The sequence below is a fragment of the Thamnophis sirtalis genome, unplaced genomic scaffold, assembly GCF_051295495.1.
Source record: "Thamnophis sirtalis isolate CommonGarterSnake01/CBP01778 unplaced genomic scaffold, rThaSir2_p1.2 scaffold_14, whole genome shotgun sequence".
In the NCBI taxonomy this organism is placed as follows: Eukaryota; Metazoa; Chordata; class Lepidosauria; order Squamata; family Natricidae; genus Thamnophis; species Thamnophis sirtalis.
Window position 1 is genome coordinate 37,378,452 of NW_028261394.1, and position 14,805 is coordinate 37,393,256.

The 14,805-nt window shown below is 47.5% G+C and overlaps 1 protein-coding gene across 1 annotated transcript in view; it reads left to right on the forward strand.

Moving 5' to 3' along the window:
• Positions 1-13,272, forward strand: part of LOC106545466 (uncharacterized) — a 29,037-nt gene extending 15,765 nt beyond the window's left edge. The window contains exons 4-6 of the mRNA XM_087729034.1: positions 9,125-9,283; positions 10,031-10,141; positions 12,499-13,272. Of these exons, the coding sequence (XP_087585160.1) occupies positions 9,125-9,283; positions 10,031-10,141; positions 12,499-12,618 (390 nt within the window). The 3' untranslated portion in view covers positions 12,619-13,272. The remainder of the gene's footprint in view (positions 1-9,124; positions 9,284-10,030; positions 10,142-12,498) is intronic.
• The last annotated feature ends 1,533 nt before the right edge of the window (positions 13,273-14,805 follow it).

A 14,805-nucleotide genomic window follows, 5' to 3' on the forward strand; every position in this document is an offset into this window, starting at 1 on the left:
TATCATCATCATCATCATCATCATCATCATCATCATCATCATCATCATCATCTTTTAATGACCCCATAATCCCTTGCGGGATGAAGTCTGGGCAACTGAATGGAACTGAGTGTTTACTGGCCAGATGCCCCTCCTGTTGCCAATGCAGAGTTTTGTTCCGCAGATATATTCTCAGTGTGCCCAGAGAGAGAAATATCTATAGGATCAAACTCACAACCTCCTGATTGTGAGGCGAGAACTCCACCTCTAGGCCACCGCACCTGTCTTGATAGGCTATGGATATAGTGAGGATGAAATGATCGGGTTGGTTGGAGCAGAGATGAAGGTGGGGAGGATCTATTTAATCTCTTCTGGTGTTTCTTGGGGAGCAGCTGAAGGATTCTTTTGGAGCTTTGCATCACGAAATTTCACTGGTTAGGACTGTGATGGCGAACGTATGGCACATGTGCCGGAAGTGACACGCAGAGCCATCTCTCCGGGCATGCGAGCCATCACCCCTTGCTGTTCCGTGCTCCAGTGTGCTGACCAGCTGGTCTTCACGCTTGTAGGAGCTCCGGAAACTGGAAGAGCATCCTCCCGGTGCACATGCTCGTGCTGGGAAGATGATCTTCCGGTTTTTGGTGCATGCATGCGCACTGGCCACCTGGTCTTTGCCCGCGCATGCACACTGGAAACCGAAAGATCATCTTCCTGGGGCGCGCATGCGCAGTGGGCGGCTGCCCATCCAGTTTCTGGCATGCACCCACACACACGCTCCCATTTCGGCCCTTGGCGTTGAAAAGGTTCGCTAACGCTGGGTTAGGAGATATGTTGGTGCCCTTCATTTGTCTGTTTTTTCCCCTAACCCTTTTGGTTATTGTCAGTCAGTAACCAGTTAATCTACCTAAAGCAGCATTCTTCTGCCTTGGGACAGCTCCAAAAATGTGTTCACAACTTCATGTACATATGCCCGGGATGATTGAGGCTAGGTGAAAGTTAAAACTAGATAGAATTGATAAGAGCCTCTGCATCCAAAGTGCCTGAGCATGTTTTTTAAAAGTACCAGCACAAAAATACTGTTTAAACCAAGCCCAAGAAGTTGCCAGAATCACCATAACGTCATGTCTTTGGCCCTCTTCTTAGGGATGGTCCTGGTAGTTGTTGTTAGTTGCGAAGTTGTGTCTGACCCATAGCCTTCCTGTCCTCTACCATCCTCTGGAGTCCATTTAAGCTCACGCCGACTGCTTCGGTGACTCCATCCAGCCCCCTCCTTCTCTGTCACCCCTTTCTTCTTTTGCCCTCAATCGTTCCCAGCATGAGGCTCTTCTCCAGGGAGTCCTTCCTTCTCCTTAGGTGGCCAAAGTATTTGAGTTTCCTCTTCAGGATCTGGCCTTTTCAAGAGCAGTCAGGGTTGATCTCCTCTAGACTAACTGGTTTGATCCCCTTGCAGTCCAAGGGACTCACAGGAGTCTTCTCCAGCACCATCGTTCAAAGGCTTCCATTTTTTGGCGCTCAGCCTTCCTTATGGCTAAACTAGGAGCTAAATTAGGAGCCCCTAAACAGAGTATAAATAGATAAAATTTAAAACAAATTTGCCTCATAGTTGACATTTGATAGGTTATGAATATCATCATCATCATCATCATCATCATCATCATCATCATCATCATCATCATTATCATCATCATCTTTTAATGACCCCATAATCCCTTGCGGGATGAAGTCGGGGCAACTGAATGGAACTGAGTGTTTACTGGCCAGATGCCCTTCCTGTTGCCAATGCAGAGTTTTGTTCCGCAGATATATTCTCAGTGTGCCCAGAGAGAGAAATATCTATAGGATCAAACTCACAACCTCCTGATTGTGAGGCGAGAACTCCACCTCTAGGCCACCGCACCTGTCTTGATAGGCTATGGATATAGTGAGGATGAAATGATCGGGTTGGTTGGAGCAGAGATGAAGGTGGGGAGGATCTATTTAATCTCTTCTGGTGTTTCTTGGGGAGCAGCTGAAGGATTCTTTTGGAGCTTTGCATCATGAAATTTCACTGGTTAGGACTGTGATGGCGAACCTATAGCACATGTGCCGGAAGTGACACGCAGAGCCATCTCTCCGGGCATGCGAGCCATCACCCCTTGCTGTTCCGTGCTCCAGTGTGCTGACCAGCTGGTCTTCACGCTTGTAGGAGCTCCGGAAACTGGAAGAGCATCCTCCCGGTGCACATGCTCGTGCTGGGAAGATGATCTTCCGGTTTTTGGTGCATGCATGCGCACTGGCCACCTGGTCTTTGCCCGCGCATGCACGCTGGAAACCGAAAGATCATCCTCCTGGGGCGCGCATGCGCAGTGGGCGGCTGCTCATCCAGTTTCTGGCATGCACCCACACACACGCTCCCATTTCGGCCCTTGGCGTTGAAAAGGTTCGCTAACGCTGGGTTAGGAGATATGTTGGTGCCCTTCATTTGTCTGTTTTTTTCCCTAACCCTTTTGGTTATTGTCAGTCAGTAACCAGTTAATCTACCTAAAGCAGCATTCTTCTGCCTTGGGACAGCTCAAAAAATGTGTCCACAACTTCATGTACATATGCCCGGGATGATTGCGGCTAGGTGAAAGTTAAAACTAGATAGAATTGATAAGAGCCTCTGCATCCAAAGTGCCTGAGCATGTTTTTTAAAAGTACCAGCACAAAAATACTGTTTAAACCAAGCCCAAGAAGTTGCCAGAATCACCATAACGTCATGTCTTTGGCCCTCTTCTTAGAGATGGTCCTGGTAGTTGTTGTTAGTTGCAAAGTTGTGTCTGACCCATAGCCTTCCTGTCCTCTACCATCCTCTGGAGTCCATTTAAGCTCACGCCGACTGCTTCGGTGACTCCATCCAGCCCCCTCCTTCTCTGTCACCCCTTTCTTCTTTTGCCCTCAATCGTTCCCAGCATGAGGCTCTTCTCCAGGGAGTCCTTCCTTCTCCTTAAGTGGCCAAAGTATTTGAGTTTCCTCTTCAGGATCTGGCCTTTTCAAGAGCAGTCAGGGTTGATCTCCTCTAGACTAACTGGTTTGATCCCCTTGCAGTCCAAGGGACTCACAGGAGTCTTCTCCAGCACCATAGTTCAAAGGCTTCCATTTTTTGGCGCTCAGCCTTCCTTATGGCTAAACTAGGAGCTAAATTAGGAGCCCCTAAACAGAGCATAAATAGATAAAATTTAAAACAAATTTGCCTCATAGTTGACATTTGATAGGCTATGAATATCATCATCATCATCATCATCATCATCATCATCATCATCATCATCATTATCATCATCATCTTTTAATGACCCCATAATCCCTTGCGGGATGAAGTCTGGGCAACTGAATGGAACTGAGTGTTTACTGGCCAGATGCCCTTCCTGTTGCCAATGCAGAGTTTTGTTCCGCAGATATATTCTCAGTGTGCCCAGAGAGAGAAATATCTATAGGATCAAACTCACAACCTCCTGATTGTGAGGCGAGAACTCCACCTCTAGGCCACCGCACCTGTCTTGATAGGCTATGGATATAGTGAGGATGAAATGATCGGGTTGGTTGGAGCAAAGATGAAGGTGGGGAGGATCTATTTAATCTCTTCTGCTGTTTCTTGGGGAGCAGCTGAAGGATTCTTTTGGAGCTTTGCATCACGAAATTTCACTGGTTAGGACTGTGATGGCGAACCTATAGCACATGTGCCGGAAGTGACACGCAGAGCCATCTCTCCGGGCATGCGAGCCATCACCCGTTGCCGTTCCGTGCTCCAGTGTGCTGACCAGCTGGTCTTCACGCTTGTAGGAGCTCCGGAAACTGGAAGAGCATCCTCCCGGTGCACATGCTCGTGCTGGGAAGATGATCTTCCGGTTTTTGGTGCATGCATGCGCACTGGCCACCTGGTCTTTGCCCGCGCATGCACGCTGGAAACCGAAAGATCATCTTCCTGGGGCGCGCATGCGCAGTGGGCGGCTGCTCATCCAGTTTCTGGCATGCACCCACACACACGCTCCCATTTCGGCCCTTGGCGTTGAAAAGGTTCGCACAGCCCTGAAGAACTGGCTCGCCCGTCAGGCCTGGGGATAAGGATAGTTACCCCTCCCGAATGATGAATGTATGTTGCTTACCATTTTAGTATATGTCTCTATTTTGTTGTCTGTATCCCCCCCTTCCTAGTTTTATGTGAGCCGCCCTGAGTCCCCTCAGGGAAAAGGGCGGCCTACAAATTCTAATAAAACTATAAACTATAAACTATAAAACTAACGCTGGGTTAGGAGATATGTTGGTGCCCTTCATTTGTCTGTTTTTTTCCCTAACCCTTTTGGTTATTGTCAGTCAGTAACCAGTTAATCTACCTAAAGCAGCATTCTTCTGCCTTGGGACAGCTCAAAAAATGTGTTCACAACTTCATGTACATATGCCCGGGATGATTGCGGCTAGGTGAAAGTTAAAACTAGATAGAATTGATAAGAGCCTCTGCATCCAAAGTGCCTGAGCATGTTTTTTAAAAGTACCAGCACAAAAATACTGTTTAAACCAAGCCCAAGAAGTTGCCAGAATCACCATAACGTCATGTCTTTGGCCCTCTTCTTAGAGATGGTCCTGGTAGTTGTTGTTAGTTGCGAAGTTGTGTCTGACCCATAGCCTTCCTGTCCTCTACCATCCTCTGGAGTCCATTTAAGCTCACACCGACTGCTTCAGTGACTCCATCCAGCCACCTCCTTCTCTGTCACCCCCTTCTTCTTTTGCCCTCAATCGTTCCCAGCATGAGGCTCTTCTCCAGGGAGTCCTTCCTTCTCCTTAGGTGGCCAAAGTATTTGAGTTTCCTCTTCAGGATCTGGCCTTTTCAAGAGCAGTCAGGGTTGATCTCCTCTAGACTAACTGGTTTGATCCCCTTGCAGTCCAAGGGACTCACAGGAGTCTTCTCCAGCACCATAGTTCAAAGGCTTCCATTTTTTGGCGCTCAGCCTTCCTTATGGCTAAACTAGGAGCTAAATTAGGAGCCCCTAAACAGAGCATAAATAGATAAAATTTAAAACAAATTTGCCTCATAGTTGACATTTGATAGGCTATGAATATCATCATCATCATCATCATCATCATCATCATCATCTTTTAATGACCCCATAATCCCTTGCGGGATGAAGTCTGGGCAACTGAATGGAACTGAGTGTTTACTGGCCAGATGCCCCTCCTGTTGCCAATGCAGAGTTTTGTTCCGCAGATATATTCTCAGTGTGCCCAGAGAGAGAAATATCTATAGGATCAAACTCACAACCTCCTGATTGTGAGGCGAGAACTCCACCTCTAGGCCACCGCACCTGTCTTGATAGGCTATGGATATAGTGAGGATGAAATGATCGGGTTGGTTGGAGCAGAGATGAAGGTGGGGAGGATCTATTTAATCTCTTCTGGTGTTTCTTGGGGAGCAGCTGAAGGATTCTTTTGGAGCTTTGCATCACGAAATTTCACTGGTTAGGACTGTGATGGCGAACCTATAGCACATGTGCCGGAAGTGACACGCAGAGCCATCTCTCCGGGCATGCGAGCCATCACCCCTTGCTGTTCCGTGCTCCAGTGTGCTGACCAGCTGGTCTTCACGCTTGTAGGAGCTCCGGAAACTGGAAGAGCATCCTCCCGGTGCACATGCTCGTGCTGGGAAGATGATCTTCCGGTTTTTGGTGCATGCATGCGCACTGGCCACCTGGTCTTTGCCCGCGCATGCACGCTGGAAACCGAAAGATCATCTTCCTGGGGCGCGCATGCGCAGTGGGCGGCTGCCCATCCAGTTTCTGGCATGCACCCACACACACGCTCCCATTTCGGCCCTTGGCGTTGAAAAGGTTCGCTAACGCTGGGTTAGGAGATATGTTGGTGCCCTTCATTTGTCTGTTTTTTTCCCTAACCCTTTTGGTTATTGTCAGTCAGTAACCAGTTAATCTACTTAAAGCAGCATTCTTCTGCCTTGGGACAGCTCAAAAAATGTGTTCACAACTTCATGTACATATGCCCGGGATGATTGCGGCTAGGTGAAAGTTAAAACTAGATAGAATTGATAAGAGCCTCTGCATCCAAAGTGCCTGAGCATGTTTTTTAAAAGTACCAGCACAAAAATACTGTTTAAACCAAGCCCAAGAAGTTGCCAGAATCACCATAACGTCATGTCTTTGGCCCTCTTCTTAGAGATGGTCCTGGTAGTTGTTGTTAGTTGCGAAGTTGTGTCTGACCCATAGCCTTCCTGTCCTCTACCATCCTCTGGAGTCCATTTAAGCTCACACCGACTGCTTCAGTGACTCCATCCAGCCACCTCCTTCTCTGTCACCCCCTTCTTCTTTTGCCCTCAATCGTTCCCAGCATGAGGCTCTTCTCCAGTGAGTCCTTCCTTCTCATTAGGTGGCCAAAGTTTCCTCTTCAGGATCTGGCCTTCTAAAGAGCAGTCATGGTTGATCTCCTCTAGGACTGACCGGTTTGATCCCCTTGCAGTCCAAGGGACTTGCATGAGTCTTCTCCACTACCATTGTTCAAAGGCCTCCATTCTTTGGCGCTCAGCCTTTCTTATGGTCCAACCTTCACAGCCATACATTGCAACTGGAAAAAACATAGCCTTGACTATAGTCCTGGTAGACGCCACAAAATGTTCTAAAAAATTATTGTCAGTCAGTAACCAGTTAATCTACCTAAAGCAGCATTCTTCTGCCTTGGGACAGCTCAAAAAATGTGTTCACAACTTCATGTACATATGCCCGGGATGATTGCGGCTAGGTGAAAGTTAAAACTAGATAGAATTGATAAGAGCCTCTGCATCCAAAGTGCCTGAGCATGTTTTTTAAAAGTACCAGCACAAAAATACTGTTTAAACCAAGCCCAAGAAGTTGCCAGAATCACCATAACGTCATGTCTTTGGCCCTCTTCTTGGAGATGGTCCTGGTAGTTGTTGTTAGTTGCGAAGTTGTGTCTGACCCATAGCCTTCCTGTCCTCTACCATCCTCTGGAGTCCATTTAAGCTCACGCCGACTGCTTCGGTGACTCCATCCAGCCCCCTCCTTCTCTGTCACCCCTTTCTTCTTTTGCCCTCAATCGTTCCCAGCATGAGGCTCTTCTCCAGGGAGTCCTTCCTTCTCCTTAGGTGGCCAAAGTATTTGAGTTTCCTCTTCAGGATCTGGCCTTTTCAAGAGCAGTCAGGGTTGATCTCCTCTAGACTAACTGGTTTGATCCCCTTGCAGTCCAAGGGACTCACAGGAGTCTTCTCCAGCACCATAGTTCAAAGGCTTCCATTTTTTGGCGCTCAGCCTTCCTTATGGCTAAACTAGGAGCTAAATTAGGAGCCCCTAAACAGAGCATAAATAGATAAAATTTAAAACAAATTTGCCTCATAGTTGACATTTGATAGGCTATGAATATCATCATCATCATCATCATCATCATCATCATCATCATCATTATCATCATCATCTTTTAATGACCCCATAATCCCTTGCGGGATGAAGTCTGGGCAACTGAATGGAACTGAGTGTTTACTGGCCAGATGCCCCTCCTGTTGCCAATGCAGAGTTTTGTTCCGCAGATATATTCTCAGTGTGCTCAGAGAGAGAAATATCTATAGGATCAAACTCACAACCTCCTGATTGTGAGGCGAGAACTCCACCTCTAGGCCACCGCACCTGTCTTGATAGGCTATGGATATAGTGAGGATGAAATGATCGGGTTGGTTGGAGCAAAGATGAAGGTGGGGAGGATCTATTTAATCTCTTCTGGTGTTTCTTGGGGAGCAGCTGAAGGATTCTTTTGGAGCTTTGCATCACGAAATTTCACTGGTTAGGACTGTGATGGCGAACCTATAGCACATGTGCCGGAAGTGACACGCAGAGCCATCTCTCCGGGCATGCGAGCCATCACCCGTTGCTGTTCCGTGATCCAGTGTGCTGACCAGCTGGTCTTCACGCTTGTAGGAGCTCCGGAAACTGGAAGAGCATCCTCCCGGTGCACATGCTCATGCTGGGAAGATGATCTTCCGGGTTTTGGTGCATGCATGCGCACTGGCCACCTGGTCTTTGCCCGCGCATGCACGCTGGAAACCGAAAGATCATCTTCCTGGGGCGCGCATGCGCAGTGGGTGGCTGCTCATCCAGTTTCCGGCATGCACCCACACACACGCTCCCATTTCGGTCCTCGGTGTTGAAAAGGTTTGAGATTGAGATTTGTTTTATTTATATGCCGCCCTATTCCCGGAGGGACTCAGGGCGGCGAACAACTCAAAGGGGGAAAGGGAACACAAAAATACAAGACAAGCATTTAAAATAGCCATCAGCCACACAAGTCAAGGGGGGAAGGGAGCTCATCAACCCCAGGCCTGCCGGCACAGCTAGGTTTTAACGGCTTTTCGGAAAGCCTGGAGAGAGGTGAGGGTCTGAATCTCTGCGGGGAGTTCGTTCCAAAGGGCCAGAGCTGCCACAGAGAAGGCCCTCCCCCGGGTCATAGCCAGATGGCATTGGCTGGTAGATGGAACCCGGAGGAGGCCAACCCTGTGTGATCTAATGGGTCTTTGGGAGGTAATTGGCAGCAGGCGGTCTCTCAAGTACCCAGGTCCAATACCATGAAGGGCTTTATAAGTGACGACTAGCACCTTGAAGCGTATCCGGAGACCGATCGGAAGCTAGTGCAGCTCGCGGAGGATAGGTGTAACGTGGGTGTACCGAGGTGCACCCACAATCGCTCGCGCGGCTGCATTCTGGACGAGTTGAAGTCTCTGAATGCTCTTCAAGGGCCGCCCCATGTAGAGCACATTGCAGTAGTCCAGTCTTGAGGTCACGAGGGCATGAGTGACTGTTGCGAGTGCCTCCCGGTTCAGGTAGGGACGCAACTGGTGCACCAGGCGAACCTGGGCAAATGCCCCCCTGGTCACAGCCGACAAATGATGTTCTAAGGTCAGCTGTGGGTCCAGGAGGATTCCCAAGTTGCGAGCCCTGTCTGAGGGGTGTAAAATTTCACCCCTCCAGCCTGAGTGATGGAATGCTAACCAAATTTTTGGGAGGGAAACACAACAGCCACTCGGTCTTGTCTGGATTGAGCACAAGCTTGTTTGCTAACACTGGGTTAGGAGATATGTCGGTGCCCTTCATTTGTCTGTTTTTTCCCCTTTCCCCTCCTCCAGGCGTTCCTTCCCTTGCTAAGGAAAGCATCCCAAAAAAGTCCGCAGAAAGGCATGAGCTGCAGCAAAGCCGCCATCCTCAACGTAACTAGCGAGTGTGGCTCCATCACAAACCTCTTTGCCTGGAATATGAATGAGCTGATCTCTTATCGTTGCAGCAAGGTAAGGGAAGGCCTTTTGTTACGATGAGTGTTACGGGTAGGAAGTCGTAGAAGTCATTGACAGGTAGGTCGTTGTAGCAGACAGTTTTGGGTGCTGTGCTTAGCTCCAACCGCAGGTGGCACAGTTCCAGATTGTCCAAGCCCAAAATTTCAAGTCTGGTGGCATAGGGAATCCTATTGTGAGTAGAGGAGTGGAGGACTCTTCTTGTGAAGTACCTCTGGACTCACCCGATCGTATTAATGGCCGATGTACAGTGTGGACTCCACGCTGTAGCAGCAATTACTTGGCAAGAAGTTAGGAACAGATCTTCGCCCTAATGAATTGAACTAATTGTCTCCTGCAAACTCCACTCCCCTTTCGCTCTTCTTTATTCCCTATGGGAGGGGCCATTCACCGTCCACCTGTGCCTTTACTCCCGAGTCAGCCCTTGTTCCTTAGCTGTTCCCTTCTCCTGGCAGCTCTGCGCATGTGCACATTAGGAACAGGCTCCAGCTGTTCTTCTGCCCCACTGATCTCTGACTCCCAAGGCTGATAACTGTAGGACAGCCCTGGATCTATCTCTGCCTCTGATGCAGAGCCCTCATCAGAGTCTTCCCCAGACTCCAGGACTGGCCCATGTTCCTCCCCAACCTCCTCACTGTCCGAGTCTCCTGCCAGCTCTGCTGGCCGCTGGCAGGCCACAACCGGCGATCCTGAGTGCTCAGATGAACCACTCATTTATTTTCTCTTTCTTTATCTCCTTCCCAGTCTGCTCTGAACATGCTCACTCGATGCCAGTCCATGCACTTTGCCAAAGAGGAGATTCTGTGCATTACATTGCACCCTGGATGGGTGCAGACTGACATGGGAAACGAATTGGTAAGTGAACCAGGGGAAAAACAACCTTCATACAATGATCAGAAAACAAGTGTGGGCAAGATTAATCGGATTAGGAGTGGAACCTTCTGAAGGATTTCTGAAACGTTTTGTTCCTTCTGAATCATGCCACGCCTGCCATTTCTCCTGGGAATTGTTTGATAGATTTTGAGAAACAATCTCTGATTTGGAAGAGTCCCAAGGTTTCCAGAGGTACTTCAGAGAAGGCTGTTTTATTTATTTGGTTTTCAAACTTGTACAAGGTAGCAGGTATAAGTATGAACATGGATATGAACAAAGGAAATGAATACAAATAAATGGGGACAGTAGGACAGGGATGGTACAAGGGATGGGTTTCAACCAGTTCACGACGGTTTCTGCGAACCGGTTGGTCGGCGAACCTGGAAGTAAGTAACTTCTGGGAACGGCGAAGGGCGCACTCGCCCGCCCGCACTCCTTACCCAGTTTTGACGAGTTTTGCGCTTCCACGCATGCGCAGGATGCATACAGCGTCTGCGCGATCCTCCAGGAGCAGCTGGAGCATCGCACAGACGCTAGTACGCATGCGTGCGCCACACGCATGCACGAGGATGCCGCCAGCCCCGTTCCAACCGAACCGGTTGGAACGGGGCGAGAAATCCACTCCTGGACGGTAGGCACACTGGTGCGCTTATGCACGCCCACTTTATGGACCTCTTAGGAATGGGGTCCATGGTGGACAGTTTGAGGTTGAAGTTATGGGGATTTGAGGATGTAACAATGGAGTCAGGTAGAGCATTCCAGGTGTTGATCACTCTGTTGCTGAAGTCGTATTTTCTGCAATCGAGTTTGGAGCGGTTTACCTTGAGTTTGTATCGATTGTTTGCCCGTGTATTATTGAGGTTGAAGCTGAAGCAGTTGTTGACAGGTAGGACGTTGTAGCAGACAATTTTGTGTACTGGACTTAGGTTAGACCTTAATCGGCGTAGTTCCAGGTTGTCCAAGGCCAAAATTTCAAGCCTGGAGGCATAAGGGATTCTGTTGTGAGCAGAGGAGTGGAGGATTCTTCTCGTGAAATACCTCTGGACCAGTTCAATTGTATTAATGTCCGATATACAGTGTGGATTCCAGGCAGACGAACTGTATTCAAGAATTGGTCTGGCAAAGGTTTTGTATGCCTGAGTTTGCAGTACAATGTTGCCGGAGAAGAAGCTTCACAAAATTAGGTTAACAACTCTTAATGTTAACAGTGTCTGTGAAACAACTTGAATGATTTGAAGTCTGGAAAATGTATTCACTGAAACCACCAAAGCACCCCAATAATGTCAGGGCCCCAAAGGAAATATTTCAGAATTCTTCAGGATAATCCATTCCCAGATCAACAATTCTGCCCAGCCCTAACAATCCTACCATTTCAGCCAACACTGGAGTAATGCAAAGAGGTTTGCCGCATCCTGAAAATGTTTCTAGACAAAGATTTTATTGCACAGTTGCCATAAAGAATGGATGGAAAACGCAGATGGCTTTGTTTTCCAGTTGCCATTTTTCCTTAAGCTTTTTTTCCCTACTGGTTTTAAAAATTGGTTAAAATTTAAAAACAGCTGGAGAATGGAATCCAGGTAGACTCTCATTCAGCACCGAGTTTCTGTTTTGACTTCATTGGCTGTTAAGGAATTCACTGTCACTTGGTGTTGCCTAAGCTTTTAGATGTTCTCCCTCCGCCCCCACCCCCCACTATGAACTTCTTTTATCCTGTTGGAAGGAATGTCCTTCTGGGTTTGGCTCCAAGTGGGGGAAAAGACACTGGAGACATGGAGGCTGCTTGGAAAGATGGTTTTAATGGTGGACAGGACCACATGGCTTGAGTCCTGAACAGAAAAGGTGATCACGTGCTTCAATGTTGGTGGAGAAGAGAAGAGAAGGAAAAGCAAGGGTGGAAGAGAAGCTGAGTCCCTGGTTTTATCCCCCTCTGGCGTTTGATCTTGAGCTTGTATTCTGATTGGTTATCAGACTCCCATGGAGCCATGCAGGGGCAACTCTCTAGGCTGCGTTTTGAATCCAGGTTTGGTTGAGTTCTCAGATGCCATGTGGTGAGTTGGGTAAAGGGCCAATATTATCATGCCTTAATCCCATCACTCTGGAGCTGAAGGGGAGAACTCTTTATTATGTAAAGTGGACTAGCTCAGGCTTTAATGGCTCATTGACAAAGGGGGATGGGGCAGGAAGCTGCAGGCAGCTATTCTGTCTTTTAAAACATGTTTCTTACTTTTCACATCCAGAGAAATATTCTGTCTTTTCAATATTTCCTAGGATATTTCATTTTTCTGGGAGAGGGCTGGGTGATAACTTCCTACAATCCTTTATCTGTTTTTTTTCCCCAGGGAACACCCCCACTGACAATGGAGCAGAGTTTGAGAGCTATTGTGAACACCCTTGGCCATCTCTCTGAGAAAGATCATGGCACGTTTGTTAACTGGGAAGGGAAACTTATTCCCTGGTGAGATAATCTGCTTCACTGTACTGCAGAATAAAGTTCTCATCAAGGGCAATGCAGCTTTACGCCTTCAGCGCATAGTGTATCCTGTTCTGCTGTATGTGCTCCAGTTCTCCCTTTCTTTAGTTACTCTGCCCATAAAACCTTGCTCGCTCAGGGTCCTTCAGGCCCTGTTTGATCTGATCTGATCTTCCAAGTATCACTGCAGAAGACTGCTAAAGCGTCCACTTCTTTCTTGCAAGCTGAAGATAACTTTTTTTGTCCAGACCTCTGGAATCTAAACCACACAGAGGGGAAATCTCTAACGTCATTGCAATTGGGAGTAATATTCTGGAAAGAGAATATTCAGAGTGAAGTCTTAGGGCAGAGAATTGGTTGAATTGAAGACGCGTTCAAATAGAATAGAACAGAATAGAATTCTTGGTTGGCCAAGTGTGATTGGACACACAAGGAATTTTTCTTTAGTGCAGATGCTCTCAGTGTACACAAAAAGACAAGGGACAAAAAGACAAAAATTAGATCCATCCAAAAGCCATCTTTGCTACCATGCCATGCCATGCCTGCTCTATTGGACGAAGAAGCAAAAGCTATGTTCAAAAAAGCACATGAAATGTTTTAATCAATTTTCAATGCAATACAATAAACTTTTAAAGTAACCTAAGTGATTAGTTTCTTAAATCTTTTTTTTTGGGGGGGGGGTAGAGAGATGCCATCTAATACTCTATTGACAAATGCATTTTCTTTCTGCCAAAAGTCACTTTAGCTTAGAGCAAAAGTGACCCAACATATATTTTGGGTATATATTAAATAAATTCCTACTTTGTAGGCACTGAAGGAGAACATCTAGATAACAAATGCACTTTTAATTGACATAATGCTAACTACACACACAGAGAGGTATTCATTATTTATTTATATTGAGCCAAGGTGGCGCATGAGCCAAGGTGGCGCAGTGGTTAAATGCAGCACTGCAGGCTACTGCTAGATCAGCAGGTCAGCGGTTCAAATCTCACCGGCTCAGGGTTGACTCAGCCTTCCATCCTTCCGAGGTGGGTAAAATGAGGACCCAGATTGTTGGGGGCAATATGCTGACTCTCTGTAAACCGCTTAGAGAGGCCTGAAAGGCCTATGAAGCGGTATATAAGTCTACTGCTATTGCTATATTGATTCAGATTCTATGAAATTGCACAGAACAATCTTTTTCTCATTCCTAAAGAAGAGTATCGGCTAGAATTTGAATTTGAATTTCCTTTATTTGTATGCCACCCTTTTCCCTGGGGGGACTCAGGGCGGCTCACAATTCAAAAAGGGAGGGTGGGAAAGACAAACAGTATTCCAATATGGAAACAATACAACATATTAAAAGAGAGCACAACAGTCATACAATTCGGGTGGGGTTGGAATTAGAGTTCGTTGGCCACTGAGCTTTCAACTTTATAAATTCTTGATGTAAGCTTGCATATACTCACAATTCCAGGCATGCCCTTCCAAAGATAAACACACAATTCATTTGAGTTCTTTGTTTCTATACTTGCTCTTAATGCACAGAAATGGCTGAATTGATCTTCTACCTTTTGAGCTCCTAGAAGAGCAAGAATCACCCTGGCTGGGCCTGCGGAAACTTGTCCAGGCAATTTGGATGCAGAGAATCTTTTTAAAATATTGTTTTAATTTTCACTAGCCTTAATCAACCTTGGTTTACATCCCTTTTGGGGGTTCTCCAAGGTACTATGAAAAGGCAGAAGAAGAATGCTCCTTTAGGGTGACTGCTTGGCTACCAACTGATAGTAACTTTGAGAACATCAAGCATGGGTAGGCTTCAACAATTTCAGCAATGCTCGGTTGCTAGGTGAGTGTGGCTATGGCGGGCATGGCTTAATCGGCACCATAGTCGTGTGTGTGTGCGTTTTTACCTTTCCTAGGCTCCAGAGGCTTTCCTTGAGCCTCTGGGAGGGCAAAAACCTGCCTCACCTGGGCTCTGGAGGCCTTCCGGGAGGCCTGATTTCCCCCCTCCCTGAGCCTCCATGCGAGCCCTGAAGTTACCTCGCATCCAAAACGGGCCACGTGGAGACTCCTGAGAAGGGTGGGGTGGCAGGCAGGAGGTGGTGGGCGGGGCCAGCCAGTGGTGGGATTTGGAGGTTCTCAGAACAAGCCATAATGTTAGCTATGGGTTCTCCTGAACCCAGGCGAACCC